The sequence below is a fragment of the Larimichthys crocea genome, chromosome XX (genome assembly GCF_000972845.2).
Source record: "Larimichthys crocea isolate SSNF chromosome XX, L_crocea_2.0, whole genome shotgun sequence".
Lineage (NCBI taxonomy): Eukaryota > Metazoa > Chordata > Actinopteri > Sciaenidae > Larimichthys > Larimichthys crocea.
Genome location: NC_040030.1, coordinates 1636522 through 1650574, shown reverse-complemented (window position 1 = coordinate 1650574; position 14053 = coordinate 1636522). Strand labels below are relative to the sequence as shown.

General features: G+C 42.7%; 1 protein-coding gene across 2 annotated transcripts in view; it reads left to right on the top strand.

The window, feature by feature from the left end:
- sema3c (sema domain, immunoglobulin domain (Ig), short basic domain, secreted, (semaphorin) 3C) overlaps nucleotides 1–14053 on the top strand; it is a 73632-nt gene that overhangs the window by 25446 nt on the left and 34133 nt on the right. Inside the window, exons 1-2 of one of the 2 annotated variants that reach the window (XM_010738904.3) lie at nucleotides 7134–7363; nucleotides 11854–12028. In XM_010738904.3, coding sequence (XP_010737206.1) covers nucleotides 11893–12028 — 136 coding nt within the window. In that variant the 5' untranslated portion in view covers nucleotides 7134–7363; nucleotides 11854–11892. Of the gene's footprint in view, nucleotides 1–7133; nucleotides 7364–11853; nucleotides 12029–14053 lie in introns of those variants that run through there. The other variant, XM_027272206.1, reaches the window with a different exon arrangement.

The following is a 14053-nucleotide window of genomic DNA, read 5'->3' as shown; positions in this document are numbered from 1 at the left end:
TCCTACATCAAAGAAGACATCTCTTCAAACTTGACTTGACAATCTGGATGAACACATCAACGTGATTGTCATAGATAGACCAGGTGTTCAAAATTAGGGTAACTGACCTTAAGCTCCGCAGTATACCTGCCTCTTTTCAACAAGTCAAGACTTCCTCTTTTCTATCCTTTGGTATCCTAAATTGTGTCATCTTCTTGCTTTCGTCAAAAGACTTAATCACCTTAATCCCACCAATCTAGACTATCTCTACCCTCTCCACCATCACTCAGCCCAAACTGTCCTGTTAGCAGGCTGCCTTGTAATGCTTTTAAGGATTTATATTGAGACATCGACACGCCGTTCCTCTCCAAAGACTTGCTGCTTGCTGCGTCCTCCAGAACATATGCCGTCCCCATGATCTCCAGGCGTACTACAATCTTCTTCCAAGATTACCTGGCAGGAACAAGCTTCTTCGAGTGACAATCTGGACTACACTGTAGTTGTCTCAGCATGCCTACTCACCCTGTGTTTCATACTTGCTGTGCCAAATTTCCATTTCAATTGGCAGACAACTTTCTTCAAAGCTTTCATTGGTGCAACGCTTTTGCCTTCTTCTCTGTACTCCAATCTCATGTCTCAAACCTCATCCTCATACCGACTCATCACTTCAAAGAGTCAGTATCTCTTAAGATATTCAACCACCTGAATGGTATCCAACACTATCATCCTTCCAAACACCTAATTTCTCTGGTCACCTAGACCTTCCAACATGCCATCCCCAACTATACAGTCCAGATGGGAAACCTCTCATTTGAACAACCTCTCCACCCTCCAGCAAGGCCATTATTCCGGGATCTGCTTCCAGGATTCTCCTCCCAGCAGCTGTCATTCGCCTGAATCCAAAAACTCGTTCCAAGCTGAGAGTCTCTGGGGCCAGTTATCTCATTGTGTAATCCCAAAGTGATCAGCTTCATCTAGAGCCAAATATCTACATACACAGCATTAATCTTCTCATTACATGATTTCAAAAAATCCCTAAAAATCCAATCCGGGCCTGTTGTTGTGCTATTGAATATTGTCCAGGCGTTCAAAAAGCCATTTTGACAAAATGAAATCTCTAGTGTTTCATGTTTTTATTCATGTTGTCTCATTAAAAAGGGGTTCGGTTTAGCAGCCTTCTCTTGTATTTAACAGTGAACACTCTTCACACTATCACAATCTAAATATATACCTCACACTGTTTTGGAAGATAAGGTTCCCCCCAGCAAAGGTCTCGGGGAAATGCTGACGGGGAGTGGAGCTGGTGTTATGCCAGAACCGGAGCTGGGCAATTAAAAAAACAAAACAAATAAAAATATAAAAAAAGGTCAAAAAGCCTTGAAACAAACAGATGTGTCATTGTCATATCTACAGAATGAGAGGAAACCTCAGCTCAAGAGGTTGGATGTAATCTTTTGGAAGTCATCTTTTGCAGATCCCTTAAGACCAGTAGATCAGTATGATTTATGGAATTTTAATGTCTCTATCGGGAAATGAGAAGCACGTACAGAGAAATGATCGTCGCAGAGCACAGCTCTGTCCTCATATGGAGCTTATGTATATCTGGAAAAGAGCACACAAACTAGTAAACAACATATAAATCCAACGCGCAGCTTGTAAAGCTGCCTTTGAAAACCACAAGTACTGTAACAGTGGTTTGTTTTATGCGTAAGTTCATTAAGTTTATTGGACAGACTAATAAACATGTGGATGTGGATGGTGTTCTCGATTAAATCTATTAAGATCACAACCCTACTGCGGCGCTCAGTATCACCTGAGGTACAGCAGCTACACAAGAAGCAGGAAGTGGGGTAAATCATAACCAGATTCCATTAGCTCCCCCGTGGAAGTTATTGCCTCGAGTAAAGAAGTTTTAATTTGATTTATTGTGTCCCCCCACCCACTGAGATGGAAGTGTGCAGGACAGGAAATGATGTGCAGTGATGGGAGTGGAGACACACATGAGAGAAATCATTAGTATAATGTGTCAGGTAAAGTAGGGACAGATGGGCTCCACACCAGCCATCGTGGTCAAAAATAGCACAAAATCATGCAAAGATGTGCTCTTTCATTTCACTAAACACAGCCGCATCATGCTCTTTTTTACATATATATTTAATTACAGTCAAATCAAATCAAGACCCCATTATCTCACCATTCTCCGGTCTACAGCAAACCCAGTGTGAGATAGTGACAGTGACATAATACCTAAAAGCAGAGGAATGAGAAGGTTCACAACAGGAATGTCAGCATGTCAACCTGAAAACTACTCTTTAAAAATGGGACATGGTCATTGATTGGATATTTTCTGTGAACATGCATCATGTTGGAGCAGTGTGGCACAGGGTAAAGCACAAAATAAAGACGGCAGAGTTCATATCCTTGCGAAAGACAGTTACTGATATGGCCGATGATGCTCATGCACCTAACCTAGTAAATCACTGGACCAGCTAAAGGCTTTGAAGCTGGATAAGCATGCCGAGGGTAGATAGATCAGCTCATATCTCAGCTGGTCAACCCACAGTTGGTCAGGACTGTACCAAGTGGGACTGAGCGGGGAGAGGGGGAAAGCGGTCGCTTCTTTTCTTTGTATTCTGGTTTTCCTTCCAGCACAAACAGTAACTCCATCCTGAATATAATCTTGTAGAGTTACTGTTTAAAGTTCAGGAGAAAGAAATTTAATGTTGCTAACTGATTTTGCAGGTGTAAGTGGTTTTGACCATCAGTGATTGAAAGCTGATGTTTGACTGAGCAAGATTTTCTTTGTTTCTTTTTCCTTTTTGTTTAAGCAATTGTGGCTTTGTACGATGTGTATTTAGCTCTGACCACCACCACCACTGTTGTTGCTGTTGATGCTCCAAGCCACTCAGAAATGCAAACTGACGTCCTCATCAACCGGGTTACGGCAAAGTGACGACATGTGGGACTGGTTGTGTTTCAGCTCGCAGAGATACGAGACTCATTAGAACATTAGTAATCGCCGTAATGACTTCACTAATCGTTTCCTTCCTGCAGCTCATCACCGGCTTGTCTCGTCTCCGTTTTCACCTCACCTCATCCCCTCGTCTCTCTGTGCTGCATCTGCAGGGCGAGATTGTGCACCGCTGATGCCCTTCTCTTATGGAAATGACCCTCTCTGGCAAAGTCACACTCCAGCTCACTTTTCAGCCTCCAGTCGCTCCATATTACAGAGCAGAGACAACCTCAGCCGCGCTGACTCCACCAATACGATGCACTGTACTTTAACAGTAATGTATGGATTCCAGCTGATGACTTCAGACGCTAAGAAAGAGGTGCTGCGAGATTTCCCTCAAGCTATTGTGACACCGAGCGTGACTCTGGCAAAATTCCTCACCTCCTTTTTGCAGGGGTGACTAAACCTCTCGATTAATCTCTCAGAGAACGAGCTGTTGAAAGTGAAGGACGGCGCCTATTTCTGTTTAGAATTTATCAGATCTGCCCTTTGGTGCCCAGCAGTTCATTAGCGATCCCATTATTCACATCTCTACCTCCCTCTCTCTTTTTTTTTTGTCTTTCTTCACTTTGACTGGCTTACAGAAGTGTCAGCCGCAAGTATGCCCCGGCTGCACAGATGGAATGAGCATATGTAAAACCAGATCTGGTTTTTATTCCCAGAATAGCAACAGTTCGAGGTTTAATCAGGCAGCGAGCTGGGAAATGACACGCTGTCTGTCTCCTTGATATTTCAGCAATCAAGCAATCAACATGCTAATTGGGATGTTTTGGCGTTAGACTGCTCGCTTTACATGTTTAATTGGTCAGGGATTAACTGGAAAATTTCATTACTGTACAAGATAACCTCAGGGATTAACTGGAAAATTTCATTACTGTACAAGATAACCTCATGAAACTCTGTTAGACTTGTGACAAACATATTTCAGACTTAAAAATATTGGCTTATTCTTTGATTTTTGGGTTTTTCTTTTTGTGGAAAACTATCAGACAAAATCAAAGTGAGTAGTTTTATTTAATAAACATGTCTGACAGGGACCTTTCTCAAGAAAAACCTCTAAATTCCAACTCCTTAAATGGAAATATTTTTCTGTTCTGTGTCACTCTAAAGATGGCTTTGTGTTCTGGGGGAAATTATGATGGGCATTTTTAACTATTAGGACAGAAATAAGGAGAAAAGCATTCAGTGGAAAACGAATAAACATGCACCACATGAGAACACTCTGGTCATAGTGAAACTGACTGGCGAGCTTTCAGCTTCGATAGGAAATACGTGGATTTCCTGTGTCAAGTCGCATTTCTCGCAGCCTTGAGCTCACAGGAAAGAGCAAAACCATAAAAGATCCATGAGCAGTGAACCAAACTAAAACAATACAGCAGTGGTGACAGCACATTAGTACTCTACAGTCGTGTCTGTGACTAGACAATATCTTACCGAGCGCATACGTCATGAGGCAACGTCGCAGCAGGGCTTCTCCCCCGACCTTGGCCTGCGCTTTTAACGTCAGTGTGACAAATGAAAAACATCTGCAGTGCTAACAGGGGACAGGTTGTGTGCACTGAAAAGAAATCAAGCGAGAGACGAGCATTGCATGCACGTACGTCTTGCCACCTGCAAATGGTGTAGCAGCAGAGACACTGCAGATGCACTGGATGTTGCGTGACAGGTCCGTATTTCTGATCTGACACCAGCATCTCCTTCTTTTTGTGGATTTACGTCACTTACTGTAAGACGTAGCTCCCCTACTCCCGCATCTCCTGTCCGACGTTTCACCTGCGTGGTGTTGTCACCCCTTTACACCCACCTAACTTGATTTACTGCTGGAGCTCTGTCGTGGGGACAGTAAAGGTTACGCCTCATCTTTATTTTGCTTTCACTCACCTCGTCCCATTCTTCTTCTTCTTCTTCCTTCTCCTCCAATGATGAGCATGCATCCGAGGCCCAATGAAAAACCTGCATTGCTCTGGTGGGCCATCCTGACACTTTAATTGGAGAGGCGTAAATCAGGCTCCATTGTCAGAGAGAAGGGTAATTATTTCCTCCTGTCTCAGCCGCCAGCAGTCCCTGCTTTCCTCCCCCATTTTACTCTCTCTGTCAGACGTATTCATCGGAGACCTGGTTAACACACTCCTTTTTTCTTTCTTTCTTTCTTTCTTTCTTTCTTTCTTTCTTTCCTTCCCGAGCTCTGAGTTTAGCACTAAGCTCTAATTTTAACCGTGCGCTGGGGCAAAATCCTTCACATCCTGCCTCATACCTGCAGTGACGTGACATGTGATGCTCGGCCTCGGGAGGAACACAAATGCATCCATTCATGAAAATGCAAACAAAGCATAATTCATGTCTCTGGAGCTCGCAGTGGAAGTGGTTGAATCAAATGCATAGTGGCTAACACATGATAACACATACTGTTGCATTCATCTATCCAGCCAAGTCTAGACTCCTGACTCCTCTGGTTTGGGCTTGTGTTGAAGCTACAAATATGTACTGGGATAAGCGTTTGTGTTTATGCAGCTCTGGCATGGTTTTTGACCCTCTACATAGCATTTTAGCTTACCCTGTGCTGAGTAAGCTTTCCCCCAATGATCCCGGTTTGAGTGATGGTGTGTCTGTGGAAATGAGCCGAACATATCTTGTCTACAAGTTTGGTTTGCGTGCTCCTGGTTTGAAACGGAACATGCTTCTCCTGACCACATCGGATGAAGACTGTCCTATGTTATTACTCTGCTCTACTATCTATTCTGGTGATGAAGGCCCATCACTTCTGTGGAATGAATACCCAAAGGAGGAGGGCATGTGGATGTGTTTATATGAGTTTTTAAGAGAGGAAGATCAGCAAATTTGACTGATCCAAACTAAAATATCTCAACAACTAGGAGATAGATTGCCATGAAATTTGATACACAGGTTCATGGTCCCCATAGGATGAAGCATGCTGACTTTTTGGTGTTTTTTTTGTCTTTGTCTTTAAACTCCATGGCTGTGAAATGAAGCCAACGCAGAAGTCCCAAACACTGCAGTTCCTCAAACGTCCACTTGAGGCTGGCTCCAAAAGTGAGTCCCCATGTTCAAATGTCCAACTTCACAGCAGAAATAAACATGTTTACAGCCTGGTACAACAAACGGTTTGGGTTTTATTCCCCACAGTTTATGGAATTGGATCAAAATTTGGTCAAACATTCTTGGTTACCAGACAATGTGTCCTCATAACTTTGGTGATCCCATGACTTTCCATAACTATTGGATGGATCACCCTTAAATCCAGATCATTTGCATCGTTTAATTTGATTTGGTGATTCTGTGACATTTGTAAAAAAAAAACATTTTGGTTTATGGCCAAAACTAGTGATGTTCCCAGAATCCTCAGTTGTAATTTGTGATTAGTGCTGACCATAGACAGTATGAAACATGGATGCAGTATGCATGACGTCACCCACAGCTTTCTGAAGAGCCGTTGTAAAGCTGAAACTTCGGTGGCTCTGGCCTACACCCTCGGGAAAATTAGCTATAGAGACCAAAAGTGTTTGTTGTACCAGGCTGTAAACATGTTTATTTCTGCTGTGAAGTTGGACATTTGAACATGGAGACTTATGGAGACTGACTTGTTCTGCTGTGAGGAACCAGAACTTTTTCTTTCAGTATTACTCCCACTGAAACACTTTTAAACAGACTTTTATGTGTAAAATGGGGAACGATTTAAACATTATACCTGCTAAACAACAGCATGTAAGCATGCTGACACTGGTACTTTGAGCTACAGCCTCATTTAAACTCCAACATCTGAGTTATAATTTCTTTCTCGGGCTGTTAAAATGGTTCCAGCACATTCTTACAAGCTGATTCATTACGATGGAACAACTGGTGTGTGGATGAGAATAGAAATTAATGGAAAATGTTTTCATTGACATCACTGATTCTTTCATTTCAGCTTCACTCCTAAATGTTGTGACCTTTTTGTGGCTTCACCCGGGGTGAGGTTCAAGTCCTCCACACCTCTCAGATGTTTGGAGCATGTTGAAGTTTGCTGTCTTGTTAACAGAGGAAGGGAGGGAGGGAGATCGTGGAAGGGAGGAGGGGGAGGAGGAAGAGGAGGAGGAGGAGGACTTCAGTGGAGAGTGTGTAATAGGACACCAGCCCTCTCTGTCTTTTTCGCTCTCCTCCCTCTCGCCTCTCCTCTCTCCTGTGCTCTCTCAGTCAAGCCTGCTCTGTGAGCACTTAGATGGAATAGCAGCATTTTTTACTCTATGGTGTCACTGAAGGAAACTGCAAACAAGGTGTTTTTTTTAAAAGGGGGTTTAAGAAGATCCAGATCTGGTTTTGCTACCTTTTTTTTTTACTCAAGTCGGACCAGCACTGGAGGGAAGCTCCTGAGAGGTGAGTCCTGGACCAAAAAGAGGGGAGACTTATTTAGATCCTGTCTGTGTAGGTAGAGGGGGTCTACCTGCTGCACTGCACCGTACTGTGGTGGAGCAGTGGAGGCAGAGCGGAGCCTAACAGGTGCAGGAGTCCCACCATGGAGAATTGCTGCTAAAACTCAACCTGACTGTTCAGAGTCGGACAAATTTGAACAAATATCACTTTAAATACTTGTGTAATGTTACATCAGACTACGTGACTTGCTTTATTTGCCTCACATGCTTTGAGTAATACAATATAAATTTCCAGAATATGAGTCATGACTTTGTAGCTGCTAAAAACTGAGAATTTTGGTTATTTAAATGGTTATTTTAGGAAGGTTTTCTGTAACTTTATCAGTCCAGAACAGGTTTCTGGTCTAGTCTTATAAAGTTAAACAAAAATAAAAGCTTAAACCAGCACAGATTTATGCTTTTGGTTAACATTTTCTTTATTTCTACACACCCTGATGAGGATTTTCCAGAATCACAAGCCCCAAATGCTGCGATCACAAGATTCACATGTTACTTAATGAGTAAATCTGACGTACAAATGCTTGAAATAAACACATTTATGCTGTTCTTGGCTGCGCCGCGCCGGTAATGTGCGAGGGAATGCGTGGTTGTAACAGAGCCGCTGACAAGTGAATGACAGGGTGTGGTATGAACACACACTGTCCTGTTAGGAGCCGGGACACAGGGAGCAACTTGTAAGTTGTTTACCATTTTCAATCCTTGTTGTGCACTCGAGGCAAAATTAGATCCAAATACTGAATAATTAAATCTATAAAAAACCTAAATCCAGATGAGGGAGCTTTCAATTTCTAGATAAATGATATTCATGTGTCATGTTTGTAAAATGAAAAAGAGTATTTGCTTGTACAGCTCTTTCTACTTTCATCAATATTAGTTTTTGAGCAGTGCCTCTGAAACAGTGAGATGGAAAATTCATTAGGCTGCCAGCCAAGGAATGCACAATAAACACAATTATCATTACACCCGACTGGAAATATAATTCTCCGCTCACTCGGGCTGACCTCCTTTGTTGAGACATTTAATTGCAGTCGCAGAGATTCCTGGCAGACTGCAGCGCTGGAATTTCTGGACTTTAAAGAGCTCAACAAAAATTAATTGAAGTATTTATTATTTTTGTTCATGGCAAACAAACACTAGTGCACATTTTTATTGGGAGACCCATTAATCCAGGCGAGCGTTATGGTGGTACACAAGTGAGAGGTTAGGCTGGTGGTGGTGGTGGTGGTGAGCTCATTCATGTGTCGTTTGTGTTTGGGAGCCAAAGGAAGTGTCTAAACCCGACCCGGTGGGATGTTACGGGACGCTCGGAGGGAGACCAACTCCCCTGGCGATGAGTTTAGCAGCTGCAAGACCAACATTTCCAGAGCAGAGCCTCTCCCTGCGAGATCACCCATCTCCCTGAGCAATGCAGGGAGGAGTTAGGTGTGGACGTTTAAACAGTTTAAAGGATCGATTCACTCAAAATAATAGAAGAAAAAAAAAACACACAGTGTAGACTCACTAAGTGGAAACTCGGTCCTGACGCCAGACAAGAATGTCAATATTGGGCAATTCTGCAAAAACCTCAGATTACATTCAACGACAACATTTTCATGTCCAACATTCTCGCTTGCATGATGAGAACTACAGCGTGGTCTAGTTTAAGGAATGATTGTGGTCACGGCAGGAAGCTCTGGGTGTAAGGTTAAGTTTAGACAACAAAAACACTCGGTTAAAGTGAAGGGAAACTGCGTGGTTAAGGAAAATTTTAAAAAAAAGGCAATTGTTAATTGTTAATTCCATCCACCTCCTCGAGCTCCACTCCTTTACTTTCTGCCTCATGCTACATTTTATCCAATTATTCAATGTGGACAGGATTTTTAGTCTGCTGTGCTGGATATTTAGTTATTTTTAGGTGTGTTTGCTCAAGTTTTGACAAAACCTTGTCTGACATTACAGCTCCCACCCAAGTAGTGGTTTTCGTTTTTTTTTTTTTTTAAATCAATGAATCAAAAAATTTGTTTTTTTTACGTAGAAAAAAAACCTGAGCTGCCGAGGTCTGTGTTACTGCGAATAATCCATTTTACATCTAAGCTACTTTGCACCAGATACGTTCTCCCTATTCTCAAAGCTGTAGCCCAAAAAACTTTGACTTAAATCACAAAAAGGGAGGACTTCATGTTGGCTGCTTTGAGACCTGAAAACAAAAACCTAAAGTCTTAAGTTCTGACCCGGTTAAGTCCTGAAATAATAAACTATAAATAATATAGTGACAGGAGGGTCTTGAGTGGCCACAAATGAAATTCTAACTATGTATTAGAAGAACTTTGTTTCAGCTTTGGAAGGAAAAAAATGTGTCATTTTGGTCAACGAATAAGTCTGGACTTTCAAATCTGATCAAGTGAAACCAAAACTACCAAAAAAATCCATACAGAAAAGGAAAGCAGAGGAAATGTATACTGTGTACTTGGCTGACCCGACCCTTTAAGAAGTCACGACATGGGCTGAGCCTTCAGGACGGGGTCAGAGCCGTCCACCTGGAGGATAAAGTTTTGGGAGACGGCCTGAAGTCTGAAGCCGGCTCTTGTGGGTGGATGATGCAGCAGGAGAGGGGCTGCAGCAAAGCGGCCCGGGGACGTCTGGATGAGCCCTCATGCTGTTTTATATCTCTCAAGTGCAGCCAAAGAGATCTCATTCCTCTGCAGTTTTCCATCTGTTATCCATATGCACCTGAACCGTCGAATTCCACCTCAGCTGCATCAGTCACGCTTCACTCCACACACACACACACACACACACACACACACACACACACACAGATTTCCTAACCTATTTGTACAAAACACTCCAACCTGAAACTTTCATAGCAATCATGCAGCTTTTCTATCTCTTGGCCATCAATTTTTCATTGCACATCTATAAGCCATGAGATGCACCCTCACCCTCCTGCACACTGAAGTGACATTGTCTTTTCTAGTGCGCCGTGTTTTGTGCACACAGGTAGTAGTAACGGCGATTTTTGGGTGGTTAAAGCAGCCTTTCTCCAGCAGTAGAGTCTTGCATAGCCGGAGTTAGTGCCCCGCAGGCAGTACAGTACCTGCCACTATCAATAATTGAGCTGCTCTTGTCTTGTTATGGAAACGGAGGGGTGGGGAGGCTGAGGGGAGCGTTTCTCCGGCAGCTCTTTTGTGCAGATTTAACTCATCCATATTTAAGAGAGGTACATCACAAGGATATAGTAAGTGATGGGATTTAACTGACATGTTCTGCTCTTTGTCTGTTTCTCTGTTCAGTGTAGCTTTACTTTGTAAATCAGCACTTCTGGACCTGAAGGTTTAATCAGTCACGTGTGTTCTCTTATGGTATTTCTGTCCTCTCTTGCAAAATTGATTATCTTCATAAAAAAGGGCTGGTATTGTATATAAATTACATAAATATGATCATGTGAATATAATTTAGTTTTAACTAAAAACTGTGCTATCCCAATCAGCACTGATTTGATCAAAAGAAACTGAGCTGAAGGAAGCTATTTCTACAACTTTTAATGCGATTATGGAATATTTAAAAATATTTTAATGACAGCAGATCGCAGTAAAAAAAAATGTGTAGTCCAATTGTAACTTTTGTTTGGTATTACCACCAGGGGGCACCAATCCGAAATGTCACATCTTAAACTAATTGATATTAACAATGGATCGGACGTGTAATCTGAAACGTGTTGCTACATTATTATGAACCAACAGAAAAGGCAAAAAAAAAAAATTTTATGGAGCTTTTTAGCGTCTTTCAGCTTGTTGTTTTCTTTTTGTTATTTTGTCGGCTGCAACTTAATCATTTCATTTAATTTAAATGTTGTTTCCAGGCGCAGATGACTGTTTTTAGCCAAAAAAAAATCTATAATAAATTAATAAAATCTATATTAAACTCATTATACACTATAGCATATACAGTAGCAGCTATATAACATACAGCAGACTCGCAAAGTTAACAACTAGTTTGTGAACACAATGGAGCACTTAGCTGGATATTCCCACCAAGAAACAAGAGTTAAACGACAGCTGAGTACTGGACTTGACTTTGCAAACTGATGCTCAGGTTGTTAGCCGGATGTGTAAATGGGGAACTGTTTGCTGACACATTAGTCATATCAACTTAAGTGTTAATGTCACTGTGAATGTGTTTACATTGTGTTTCTATTGGCTTTAAATGGCTGAATTCAACCTGTTGTGTGACCCCTGTTAAATGCCGTTCAAACATGTTAATGCAAATGTTACCCAGCTTATAATTTAGACATTTTTTTAGGGACATTTCATGTGGATTTCAAGAAATCTCCTCAGAAATGGCAGTTCGTTAGGACTAGTGGTTAGGCAGCCTTAGCAGTGATCACTAAGGTAGCTGAAGAGACAAAAATATAAAGTACTAAATATCTTTTTCTCTTTCAAACACCTCCAACAGGACAGCGGTGACTGGTCGGGGTTCCTGAGCGGTGCAGTCATGGGCAGGCCGGAGGGGTTGGCCAGGCCACCTCTGGTGTCCGCTATGGCGCTCTCCCTCCTGGCTCTCTCTCTCCTCTCCAGCGTGGTCTCCAGCCTGCAACAACCCCTGCCGAGAGTCTTCCTTTCCTTTGAGGGTAAGAAGAAATAACAAGCATGCAAAGAGCCCCCCCCCTCTTAAAATGAATGTAAACCATCAACTTGGCCCTTTGTCTACTTGTTGTGTTCCCCCTGCAGATGTAATGAGGTTTCGCTGACGCCATGTGTTTGGTGAACAAATGCTTGATAATCAAGGGCGAGCCTGCGGGCTACATCATTATGGAGTGGTATACAGCTTACCTATACTCTGAAGATCTCATGCACTTTTTTGTTTTTTTGCATCGGATTCATTTTGTCTGCACAGTTGGAAAAGTTTCACACACACACACCGATCCTCGTCCGTCCATTGTCCTGCTGTGTGTCAGCAGAAAGTCAGACCTCTGCAGGAGGTTCTAACCTGAATCTGTTCCTGGTTAAACTTTAATCACACCCCTGCATGCTGCAGGCCTGCGAGTATCCTTCTGCTTTTGATTCTCTTGTTTTGTTTAAATGTCTTTGACATAGATTATTTTATGCATATTTGATGCTCCGCTCTAAATGAGAGTGTAGCTGCACGGGGAGGGGGGTTATGGGGGGTTTTAGCTCGCGTGAGTCAGTGCAGATGAGCTGGCTGATCACTCACGCTCCTGAGCTATGAGTGGTGCAGTAACCTTTTCGCAGTGGCTGGATAGTGTGTGCAAGGGTCGAAGGAGACGTTTGATCACCTTTCACTACCTCTCGCTGTGGAAATGGCGAGCACGGAGCAGCTGAGGCTATCCATCAGCAAAGGCTAAAGCAGGTGTTCTTCCCTTCCTCTGACTATTCAGAGGAAGGGAAGACTATTCCCCCCACAATTTGGTCTCATTCTTTCCTCTCTGTCTTTCTTTTCCCTTTTAATACTGTTTCAATCCAAACATCTGAATGAGTCTGTTTCTCCTCTGCGTTACTGTAAGTCGTTAAATCAGCCAAAAACTAACGAGTGAACACAGAGATGACACAAATCACTATCATATCTTTTGGTTTTGACACACTCCTCGCTTCTCCGGTGTTTCCAAACAACCATCTTAAAAGGTCATAGATTCTCATGCTGAAAATCAGCCAATCCCTATAATCCTTCAACGCTCGATTCACTTTCATCAGTGCACAGATTAAGATTTGTGTTGGTCGCTGTAGTTGCCTTTCGTCACAAGGGAGGACCATAAAAGGAGAGTTTGACTTTGGTGTCTGCAGTGAACTAATTCTTTAACAGGCTCTGGACTTTATTTTTAATGAGTGTTTATCCTTATGATGAGCTAAATGTGAGTCCTTAATTACCTTGGCATACTTTTAGGTGAATTTATGACTAAAGAGCAACGCGAACCAAAGCAGGAGGATGTTTGTTTCACGCTAAACAGACAAGTTCAGGTGCGGATTTACATTCCAGCTTTGATTTATGACGAAGATGCACCTTTTCGAGTTTGAGAAAGACAAGAGTTGTGACTCTCTCTTGGCTGCTGGGGAAAGATTCAACATGGGTGAGCAAATAGATGTAGGGATGGAAGTAAATCCTCACCGAGACAAAAATTCAGGGAGTTTGGGCTCCATCCAAAGCAGTGAGAAAGATGAATGAAGAGTCATGGAAGAAGATTGAAAGAGGATTGTCCCAAAGGGGATGAAGGTGCAGGTGGTCTGGCACCTGCTGTGTGGCCAAAAGCTAAGCCCTGTAGTCTGGCTTCTTCTGCTCCGAGACCTGTTAATTATTACAAGTTGGAACAAACTAGATCAAGAAAATAAACCAGTGAGCGAGAGTGAGACATTGGGGTTGCAGATAGATCTGGATGCTGGAATATCCTCCCCACCCTCCCCCAGCCTTTTTCCTCTCCGTGTCACTGCTGAAATCCAATCCAGGGGTAAGGCAGGTTCACGGGACTCCCGGCGTAGCCTCGCGTCCTGCGGAGAAGTTGCTGTCTCTGACATTCCTCTCTCCCCTTCGCTCTGCTTACTCTCGTGTTCTTCAGGGCGAACACTGCCAGACCACAATTAAAACCGCATAATAAACAGTGAAAAAATGCAGCTAACCCAAATAATAAACTCTCAAGCGGTGC